This window comes from Leopardus geoffroyi, chromosome C2 (assembly GCF_018350155.1).
Source record: "Leopardus geoffroyi isolate Oge1 chromosome C2, O.geoffroyi_Oge1_pat1.0, whole genome shotgun sequence".
Classification (NCBI taxonomy): Eukaryota; Metazoa; Chordata; class Mammalia; order Carnivora; family Felidae; genus Leopardus; species Leopardus geoffroyi.
The window spans coordinates 48,729,295-48,741,402 of NC_059333.1; the positions used below are offsets into that span (position 1 = coordinate 48,729,295).

The 12,108-nt window shown below is 36.9% G+C and overlaps 1 protein-coding gene across 50 annotated transcripts in view; it reads right to left on the reverse strand.

The window, feature by feature from the left end:
- The window catches only part of LOC123610790 (ABI family member 3 binding protein), a 265,188-nt gene that overhangs the window by 146,822 nt on the left and 106,258 nt on the right, over positions 1 to 12,108 (reverse strand). For all 50 annotated transcript variants that reach the window (XM_045501843.1, XM_045501842.1, XM_045501847.1 and 47 more), the window contains exons 5-6: positions 10,379 to 10,560; positions 9,760 to 9,815 (exon numbers count right to left, since the gene is read on the reverse strand). In XM_045501843.1, the coding sequence (XP_045357799.1) occupies positions 9,760 to 9,815; positions 10,379 to 10,560 (238 nt within the window). The remainder of the gene's footprint in view (positions 1 to 9,759; positions 9,816 to 10,378; positions 10,561 to 12,108) is intronic.

The following is a 12,108-nucleotide window of genomic DNA, read 5'->3' on the forward strand; positions in this document are numbered from 1 at the left end:
AAGGCAGGTCCCAATGCATTCTCCCCTCTCCCAAATTGCCTCAGATGTCCTACAGCAAGTCCTGATGCCATGGAGTACCTTGAACTAGAGACAGGTTTAGTGTTACCCTTAAAGTGGAGTAATCACTGGACATAATTGTGAGCCAAGGATAAGACAGCTAATGGATAGACATAGAAACAAAATAAGGAAAGCAAATATATAGGGAAGAATTAGACCAAGTTAAAGGAGTAATCATGAGTGAGCATGACGTTGATTTTTTTAATGCTTAATTTAACCTGTATACATAACATAGAGACTCCATGTACCAGACCTGTTAAGATTCCAGAATGTGCTGAATGAGATACTTACCACATAGGTGTTCACACTTGTGAACAACAGAGACTCACTGATGTGCTAACATTTCAGTGAATGATATGCCCATAATAATGAGGGGCCACACAATCAGAAAGAATGAAATCTTGCCATTTGCAACTATGAAGATGGAACTGGAGGGTACTATGCTAAGTGAAATTAGTCAGAGAAAGACAAATCTCATATAACTTCACTAATATGAGGAATATAAGATACAGAGCAGATGAACATAAGGGAAGAGAAACAAAAATAATATAAAAACAGGGAGGGGGACAAAACATAAGAGACTCTTAAATAAAGAGAACAGAGGGTTGCCAGAGGGGTTGTGGGAAGGGGAATGGGCTAAATGGGTAAGGGGCATTAAGGAATCTACTCCTGAAATCATTGTTGCACTACATGGTAAATAACTTGGATGTACATTAAAAATAGTTAATTAAAAAAAAAAAAAAGAGGGGCCACAATACCAAACTTACTGTTTGCTATTTTTCTTCTTGTATTAAGGTACTTATGTTTAAAAACCACAAAAAGTAGAAGTTTACTATTGTCGGATTTCTAAAAAGTAGTATTTATACGTATGGACCCAGTGCTATACACTGAATGCTTATGTTCCCCCAAAACTGATATGTTAAAACTTAACTCCCAAGCGTGATGGTAGTTAGAGAGACCTTTGAGAAATGATTAAGTCATGAGGGATCCAGCCCTCGTGAGTGGGATTAGTGCTCTTATAAAAGAGACTCCAGAGAGGTCCCTCCACCCTTCTACCCAGTGAGGACATAGTGATAAACTGGCTGTCTGTGATCCAGGAAGCAAGCTCTCAGGAGACACCAAATCTGCCAGCACCTCGAACTTGAACTTCCCAGGCTCCAGAACTATGGCAATTAAATGTTTGTTTTTTAAGCCACTCAGTCTATGGTATTTTGTTATAGCAGCCCTAGTGGACTAACACACACAGTAATTTCCTTCATCACAATCTAGCCTAATCTAATGTGGATCTAAGGAATTAAAGATCAATACCTTTACACATAAATTATTACCACTATGTGAAACAACTACATCATCCAAAAGCAGAAGTCTTATTAAATAAACTATGATTCAAATTTTTGACATCTGCTTAACAAAGTAGAAAATATGCATAATATAAATAAATATAAACGTTACAATTATAACCACATTATAACCTCATTTTATAACGAGTATGTACAGACAGATCAGAAAGAAAGATCATAGTTTTTTTTTAAAACAGTGGCTATTTCTTATAAATGGATTCATTTCATCTTTTATACTTCTCTTTCTCAGTTCTTTACAAGCATGAATTACATTTTAATTAAGAAAAGTTATTTTGATCAACAGTCTGTTCAATTACTACATCCGGGTCTGTACTACAGAACTCATGTGCTATTGGTAAATAGAGGAATGATTTAAGTATAATTTATACACACTTTTCCCCAGACAAGGGGAAGGGAATAGTAGAAATAGAAGTATCACCTTCAGCAGGAGAAGAAAAAAAATTCTCAGCTTTGGTATCACACTGGCAGCAGGATCTCTTTCAACTTTATCACAAGAAAATTAATTAGGAGCACTCGCACACAGGATCCTTTCCCTGAGAGATACAAGCTCTGCCTCGCGTGTCCACCTGTCCTGCTCTAGTGAAAGGGACACGAGCACATGGCCTTTATCATTTGAGAACTTTACTTTTTAAATTTTTTAAAGTTTATTTATTTGAGAGAGAGGTAAACAGCACAAGTGGGGAGAGGCTGAGAGAGAAAGGAGAGAGAGAATCTCAAGCAGGCTCCGTGCTGTCAGCACAGAGCTCGATGTGGGGCTTGGAACTGTGAGATCATAATTCAAGCTGAAACCAAGAGTTGAACGCTTAACCGACTGGGGCACCCCTCACTTGAGAACTTTAAATACCAGGTGTGCCAACCTCCAGCCACATGAGAAGCACTTGCTGGAGGGGCCACATTATCCTTCCAGGTACTAAGGATCATTTTTGTTAGAGCTGTTGCTACAGTTCCAAAGGCTTTTTGAAAGCCCTATTTTTCATTTGTCCTATGAATCCTGCCACTTACAGCACATTTTGCAGAATGTGAAAGTTTTTCAGACACATCACAATGCAGCAAAAACACCTAGATGTTGCTGTGTTGACTGCTTTCAAATTTCATTATTTCAGTTTTTAGTTCCTTTGCTGTGATGATTTGTTTTAAACAATTTTTGACAAGAACAAATGGAAAATATTCCACTCTTCACGTGAATGGAACCAAGTTTCTCTTTGAGCTCTTGAGTATCTACCAATGTTCCGTTATGATGACATGACTATATGTACAATATGTGCTGCCAAAAAACAAGGAAATAATTTAGCTGCAGGACCCAGTTCTTTCTAGACCTATAATTACTCTCTTGCCTAATCTGCAATCCGAAGATGTACCAAGACTGGACTCATGAGCAAGTAGCTGCCTCTCTATAAGTGGGGTTTGTAGGGGCATCATGAAAATACTTCTGTCTAAAATGTCTATGCTGAAGGGGCACCTGGGTGGCTCCATCAGTTAAGCATCTGACTTTAGCTCAGGTCATGATCTTACAGTTTGTGAGTTTGAGCCCCGCACTGGGCTGTCTGCTCTCAGCACAGAGCCCAATTTGGATCCTCTGTCCCCCTCTCTCTCTGCCCCTCCCCCGCTCACATTTTCTCTTTCTTTCTCTCTTTCTCCCTCCCTGTCTCTCAAAAATAAACATTAAAATGTCTATGCTGAAGGCTCTAAAATTCCCACTAAGAGGTTGACACTGTGAGTCCTTTCCCTGTATCTTTTTATGAAAGTGTAGGAAACAGTCTGTTACCAGGATTCATTGAAAAATGAAATATTGTGATAATTTCCAAGTTAACAGTGTTTAACCAATTACAACCCAATTTTAATCAAACTGTTCTGTGTACAGTGTTTTTGAAAAAGGTACCAGTTCCTTCATTGCTGTCCCAGTTTTGCTCTCAGGCCATGTCCTTGCCGGCTCTCTTTTCTGTGGACCTTTTGTGGACTCCCATTCCTGCCGCAAGCCTCTATCACCGCAGATCTTGTCCTCCCTTCATTAGAAACTCTTTTCTGTGTTTACTGTATGCCTGGATGTAAGCATATTTCCCTCCTGCCCTATAAGAAATGCGGTATTTCCTTTTTCCTGACTTTCAGGATACCCTGTTCCTAAAGAACCTAGGTTGTACTATATATATTCTGAGCTGGGGGACTAGTTAAGGGAATTCATTTCCACCATTTTTCTGGGGACCTGATGGCCAAGTATCAGGTGGGGAGACTCTATGGGGAGAGAATGCTGATGTGGTTAACAGCAATGACCTGATGACCAATTCAGCCTGATTTTAAGTCCTGGTTAGGGAAAGCCTATGCATAGCTGGAAATAACCACAGCAGTAACCATATAGGATAAGGGACTTCTTACTCAATCTGCATTATACTAACTTCCTCCTGGTATTATTTTGAAAATTAGCTTTAGTACATGTAGTGATAATGTTGTTCTTTCCAGCCTCTTCTTTTCAAGTTTGGCTATTTGGTGTTTTCGTGGTATCAGAATATTCATTGTAGATTTAACTAGTTTTAGCTCCTGAGATAAAGACAAGTTTCCCATGGGGCGCCTGGGTGGCGCAGTCGGTTAAGCGTCCAACTTCAGCCAGGTCACGATCTCGCGGTCCGTGAGTTCGAGCCCCGCGTCAGGCTCTGGGCTGATGGCTCAGAGCCTGGAGCCTGTTTCCGATTCTGTGTCTCCCTCTCTTTCTGCCCCTCCCCCGTTCATGCTCTGTCTCTCTCTGTCCCAAAAATAAATAAACGTTGAAAAAAAAAATTAAAAAAAAAAAAAAAAAAAAAGACAAGTTGCCCATTTGGGGAGTGGCTAATGGTTGCTCAAAGTCAAGCTTCAGTGGTTTAAGCCAAACCACATGAAAAGAACTTGGACCTGTTACACTGTGGTTTTAATTCATTTTTAGGATGTTCTAATGAAAGTTAGGAAACACATTGATTTAATCTAATGTCCTACTTGCAAAAGTCTTCATAATTCTGGTCATTTAGGGAGGAATCACATATACACCTTTGATAGTATCATCGGTCTAGATAGAAATTTTTCAAATTTCTGCTTAAGACACTAATTGCTACAGATACCTGATATATTCATTGTATACAATCTTAAGGTGTGAGTGGTGACCACATGGTATTTCTCCCTGTTCACTTTACTTATCTGATAATGGTTACACTCTAAAAATTGTCACAACTTCTCTTTTTGCCAATAATAGACATGGTTTTAAAGATGGGTGGATCTCTGATGAAAAAAACAGAAGGGTAAAAGATGTCATATACTAGGGGAACACTTATTCTAAAGCGATTTTGATTAAATAATTAAACTTCTATTTTAAAATCTCTATTAAGGGGCACCTGGGTGGCTCAGTTAAACGGCTGACTTAGGCTCAGGCCATGATATCACGGGGTTCCTGAGTCCCAGCCCCCCATCAGGTTCTCTTGCTGTCAGCTTGGAGCCTGCTTCAGATCCTTCTTCTCCCTTTCTCTCTGCCTGCCCCCCCTCCCCACATGTGTATACCCTGTCTCTCAAAAATAAACACTTAAAGTAAAATCTGTTAAATGCTTCAAAAATTGTTTAGTGAACTAGTAGATAACTTAGTTTTTTAAAAATATAGACCTAATGTGTTAAAATTAGGTCCTTTTAGCCATGTTCTTGATTGGATCCTGAATAATAAAATAAAACCTATTAATAAATATTAGGTTTCACCTCTGTCAACAGAGGGTTCTACAAGCCCCTGGGAGGCTTGGTCCATTAAGCAAACAACTCTTGATTTTGGCTCAGGTCATGATCTCACAGTTCATGAGTTCAAGTCCCCTGTGGGACTCCACACTAACTTAGAGCCTGCTTGGGATTCTCTCTTCCCTTTCTCTGCTTCTCTCTCTGCTTCTCCCCCAAACTAGTTCTCAAGCCTGCACATACACACGCTCTTTAAAAAAAAAAAAACTTATAAAAAAAAGTGTGTTCTAAATTCTCGACATGGACCCAACAGCATAATTATGATAAATGTGTATTTCTTTCACAGTATCTTGAATCTCAAGTAATACAACTTGTATAGAATAAATCACAATCTTTAAAATTCACCTTTTGTCTGATTTTTCTGGAGGTATAGGCAGGGGTGAAAGTAGAATAAAGGCACCAACCATCAGAAGAAACCTCTGGCACCTGTACCTGGTACAAATGTGCTGGGGCTTGCCAACAGAACATGTGTGGAGATACATGAATTACAAATATAATGCACCAGATGCTTAAGATGGGGCTCTTTTTAACATTCAAATTTTTACCGTAAATATTATTTATCTTTTAAAAATGGATATCCTCTAGTTCAAATTGTCTTTTCCTTTCCAAATCTCTGTTTAGAAGAGGTTAAGTGTTTGCTGCATACAAGTTTTAGGTGTAAACACATATAGGTGAATGAAAGCATTTTTCAATGCGTCTTTTGCTTAAAAGTCTAAAAGTAAAACATTTGGAATTAATTTCATAGTTCTTGAAATATTGCCTTCTAAAAGCAGTCTCAGAGATATCTGAACATTTGGATTGATATTGACTATTTGGATTAAAATATACCTCTAAAATATCAAATCTATTTTCAGAATCAATTCTAAGTGGTCATGTAAGATGGTCTAAGGCTATCCCAAGTGGTTCCTTTTCAACTTTCCTGTGTTCCAGAGCTACCCAAGAGGACAGATGGCTGTGTAGAAAGTGACAATGGAGAAAGCCTCACAGAGAAGCCTTAAAATATCTTTTTAATTAATTTGGGTTTTCCTTTGGAAATAACCAAGAGTTTCAAACCACAACTCATCACAGCTGGCTGGAGTTGGGAGTACTCCGCCTCACAGCTTGAAGTGATAAAATATCTGGCTTTGTGTCACAGATGCAGGAAGTTTCTTCCTCGACCTTCTCATCATGGCTATTTATGATATGAAAAAGAAATTAAATTCCTTGGGAGTAAACATCAATCATCTTTCCCAATTTTGCTGAGTAACTCTCACTAGATGAAATATTTTGCACAAAACACTATTGGGATATGATTGAAGAAAAGGAATGAAAGAAATGACATCATTGGGTCACATGTAAGACGAAGCATGACAGCCAAGAGGGTGGGAGATAAGATATGCCTCCTAGGTAACCATTCACAACAAGAGTGGGGATTGTTCCAGAGGAGAATCAAAGAGCAACTCTATTCCCTGTGGTTGGATTTGAGACAAAGCCAGAGAGGGACCTTAATAAGGAATGGTACAACTCAATACTTAGTACTGGGCCAAATGATTGTTTGGAAAAAATACATATAACCTAATCAATATATGACTTTAGCACCTGCAATATAGTGAAATACAACCCATATAGTTTAGAATTTAATTACCACAAAAATCAAACCACTTATAAAACTAAAAACAAAAGAGGGAAATATTTGCTCTCTGGATAAAGAAGGGCTTTATAAAATATAATGTAACTGTAAATATGACACTGGAAAAGACAAATAGTTTGATTAAACAAATTTTAAAAGTAGGCTATTTCAAAAATTTCCATAAACAAAATTGATAACAAATGTGAGAATAATGTTCCTAGATGATATAACCAAGAGTCAACGTTCTTTAATCTATAAAATCTTTAAAATCTATTCAATAAAAACCATGAGACCCCCCATTGAATTAAAGACTAAAACTAAAAGTCATTAAATGGAAAATACAAATGGCTGATAAACAAGTGAAGAAAGCATGCTATTAGAAATCAGGGAAAAAATTTATAAAACATTTTAAACTATTACATTATGTGAAAATTTAGTGATGGAAATACATGTTGATAATCAAGGCATATTAGCAAGATAACTCTGATATATTGATAGCAAGATGATAAAATGGCCCAACCTTTCTAGAAAGAAATTTGATCATATATAGGAAGTTTTCAAAATGTTAAGAATCTAAGTTACTAATTCCTGTCTAAGTATCAATTATAAAGAAACAAGTAGACAAATGAACTAAGATTATGGTCATAAATGTTTGCCACAGCATCACTTATAATTAACAACAATTAGAAATAACTTGAACGCCTACAAATTGGAAACTGAGTTTCCAATTTATATTATAGAATACACAGTAAGTAAAATTATATATATGAAGAGCATTTTATGACCTGAAATATGCTATGCCATATTTTGACTAAGTGGATTATAAATGGTTTTATACTGGTCTTTATTTGGCAGTGTTGTAGATAATTTTGTTTTTATTGCTTTCCCCATATCTATATAGTCTCAATTTTTAGATATTAGATTATTAGGAAACAAATCAAATCTAAAGAAAGGAAAGAAAAAAAATGAATGAATGAATGAATGAATGAATGTGACATGGGAATTTATCTGCCATCTCCTTTCTTACCTGATGATTTGCAACATAACAAAACACTTTCCTGGGCAATCTAATAATCATTACTTGATCATAAATTTACAAGGGACACACTTTTCTGCCAATGTAAACCACAGAAACATTTGCCTTATCAGGATTAATTCTCAATCTTTTTTACCCAAACCATTTTTCTGTCACTGACAAGAATTCTGCATTTTTTTTCCATCCCAATGAGGTATGTACTACCTTTTTTTTTCCTACTAGCCTACATGATCAATGGGGTATTCTTTTGACTATTTCATTAGACATAAAAGATATCCATCCACAACATGGACACCTCAAATAGAGCAAATTTGCAGCCACGAATAGTCTTTGCATGTTCACTTGACTGTAGGGTATTTCTCTGGCTGGATACTCCCAACACATAGGGACCAAAGCCGGCACCAAATTCCTCCCTTCTCACCAGAGTGCCTCCTCTACCTGCTCGGGCCATCATCTTATAATCATGCATGTGATTTAATGGATGCAGAGAAAGGTGAAGGAACCCTTTTTCACTGTTGGTGGGAATGCAAACTGGTACAGCCACTCTGGAGAACGGTGTGGAGGTTCCTCAAAATCTTGAAAATAGAACTACCCTATGACCCTGAAATTGCACTACTAGGTATATATCCAAAGGACACAAAAATTCTGATTTGAAGGGGCACATGCACCCCAATGTTTATAGCAGCACTATCAACAATAGCCTAATTATGGAAAGAGCCCAAATGTCCATTGACTGATGAGTGGTAAAGAAGATGGGATATAGGTGTATATATGTATGTACATACATATATGTATATACATACATACACACATACACACATATCTACACATACAATGGAATATTACTCAGTAATCACCAAGAATGAATCTTGCCATTTACAACAATGTGGATGGATCTATAGGGTATCGTGCTAAGCGAAATAAGTCAGAGAAAGATAAATATCATATGATTTCACTCATATGTGGAATTTAAGAAACACAACAGATCAACATAGGGGAAGGGAAGGAAAAAAAGGATAAAAACTGAGAAGGAGGCGAACTGTAAGAGACTCTTAAAGACAGAGGACAAACTGAGGGTTGGTGGAGGGGAGGTGGGTGGCGGGATGGGCTAAATGGGTGATGGGCATTAAGGAAGGCACTTGTTGGGATGAGCACTGGGTGTCATATGTAAGTGCTGAGCCACCCAGTTCTACTCCTGAAACCAATACTACACTGTATGCTAACTGATTTGAATTTAAATAAACAAATTTAAAAAAAAAAGAAACAGATAAAAACAATAAAAGAAAATGCAAACATCTCTGTGACAGTTACAACAATGGCTTACATTTATAACAGGTAGTACATAACTGGTGTGGTGCTTCCTGAGAGCAGATTTTGAAAAGTGGAGGGAAAAAGGACAAGAGACTAAGTTTCTGCAGTGAGAGAGAAGAGGGGGTCTAGATGAGGGGGATGCCTGGCAGGTAAGATATGCAGATATTTACTACACTCAATAGAGGCTAGGCACAAATAAAAACCAAGCCAGTTGCTTCATCATTTTGAAAAGGGTTAGCTCTTTAAGCAGGAAGTGAGAAAATAGTGGGAAGAGGACAGAGAAGTGAGTAATACCAATGTAAATAGAACATATACAGATTTACTCTGGAAACAGGTTATTCTAAAAGACAATCCACTGCAGATAATAAGCATAACCTCAAAATACCTGGAATCTGGATATAGAATAACTACATCGAGTATCAGTATTTTAGAGCTATAAACATATTAGATAATTTGCTCTCATATTTCTACCTCCATTTGCTGAAAAAGAAATTCCTAAAGCATTAAGTACTTTACACAAAGCCCCATAGCCAGTCATCTAATCCTAATAGGCCTATTTTCTTGCAACCACCACCACCACCAACAACAACAACAACACAATGCAGATACAATTTCTAAAAAAACATTCCTGAGAATAACCTGGTACCTACCACTGTGTGGGCTTGGTCATAGGTACTTTGGATTTTCCCATGGACTTTGCTTTTACCTGACAAAAACAAGCAGAAAATAACATTATTTTCATTCTTTGTGTTCCTAAATTAACCCTTCCTACTCATGATGAAGACAACTGTACTCCTTTTCTAACTCAGACTCTTTATTCCTATTAGTTATTTACTGTCATTTCAAGCGCTGATTCCAATGAAGTTTGAATGAAGAGATGACAAGGTTTGGGCCCCTTTGAGTATTTCTATGTTCACTTCTACTGGCCCAGCTTTCCATTCTGAACACCAATACACATTACTGCTGTTTTCACTCAGTTGGTGCTCATAGATCTGAGATTGATTGAAAATACTAAAATGGCCAAAGAAGTGTTATCAATAAAGGCATCAAACATCAGTTCATCACATTTTCTGTTTAAAAAACACTCATCAACATAAAAGATTCTGAAGTATCAGTACTCAAATCGTCTTCACTTTTATATTTTTTTAAACACTAGAGGATGGCAATTAACTCCCCTCATATTTAAGAATAAAATAATTAAAATTTTCGTACTTAGGAAAAGAAGATAAAAGTTACAAAAATCTTCCTCAAACAGTTCCTGGTACTTACTTCCAACAATAGTCTTGTGATTGAAAATCTTACTCCAAATTCCACCTTCTACATTGTCTTTCACTCCAAATTCATAAACTGTGTTGGGTTTTAGATTTTCCACAATTGTTTCAGTGGCTGGACAGAGTTGAAAAACCCATTTCTTCTCCTTATCCTTTTCTCTATAGCGAATTGTATAATATCTGTTGAATAACCAAAACATGATGCTTTTAATCCACAGGGAGAATCAGAATGCTATTTCAAGTTTCTTAATACATCACAGACTCCCATCTACTTCAAAGACAATGCTTAATACTGGCTTCTGTTTTTATTTTTTAGAAATTGCGGAGAACATGACAAAATAGCTCAGTGTGTACTTAAGGTTTTACATTTCTAATGTCAAGTTGGAGAATGTGAAGCACAGTTACGGTCTAACAGAATTCAGTTCTATTATTTGCTACTTTGCAAAATGAAAGTTGGAAAGCGCCGGATGTTCGTTTCTTTCCAATTATGCATAGAACAGAGCATAGGTATAATTTTTCAAGTGCTTAATACTGAAGTTTTATAGCTAAATGGGTTTAACTTGCAACTGTATGGGTTTATGCCATGGAACATGCATTAGAGGTGGTATCATTCAATTTTGTACAAGGGGATCCTGAAATTCTAAGATACATGCAGGACAGCATTTTAAGAGTGAAACATTCCTATCATAAAAATAGAATCAAAACCAAAGCCAAGCTGAGAGTTCAATGAAAAGAATCAAACCATGCAAATTTAAGATCAAGGTTACCTATTTGCTTAGGGGTTCATAATATTCAGACATACATATGAAGTTATGCTAATTGTCACCGCTATTTTTTTTGCACTTTTATCACATGCTAGGTTTTATATATATTATCTTGTTGTCATAAAATCATCTGAAGTGGTAGAAGTTATTAACTCATTCTATAGATGTGAAAATAGAGATTCAGAAACATCATTTAACTTGCCCATTGCTGCCCACCTAGTGACTTTGACCAGTGACAGAACCAGAATACAAAGACTCCTCTGACCCTGCTGTAAACAGCCTCACCAAGTGGGCCAATCAGGACAGGGGAGTGCATTAGTACTGTATACAGTCATAAGAAATCAATGAGCTAGAGCTATGTATATATATCAATATGAACAGATTTTACGAATACTGAACAAAAATAGCAAATTACAAGATGACATATAGTTTCATGATTCACATAAATATTAAAATGCTCACAAAATATGTTACCATATATGGTAGCAGTGTAAAGAGACAGCAAATATTGCAAGGGTCCAACATTCATATTAGTGCTCTAGTTCCCACTGAGGTAAGAATTTTTTTTAATGCTTATTTTTGAGAGAGCTCGAGAGAGCTCAAGAGAGCAGGGGAGGGACAAAGGGGGAGGAGACAGAAGATCCAAAGTAGGTTTCACGCTGTCAGCACAGAGCCCGATGTGTGGCTCAAACTCAAACCATGAGATCATGACCTGAGCCACAATCAGATGCTTACCCACTTAAGGAACTGAGCCACCCCGGCACCCCACCCAGTGAGATAAAGGAGTATAGAAGTGGGGCCAACAGGTATATTTTATCTGCTTTTTATTTTTAAATAAACATTTTCAATAAAAAGAATAAAATAATAGCTGTCATGTATGCTGATGGAAACTTAGGTGTTTGTTATACTATTTTAGGTTCTTCTATTTTAAATTTTCTCTCAAACATTTAGTACCTCTCCCCCA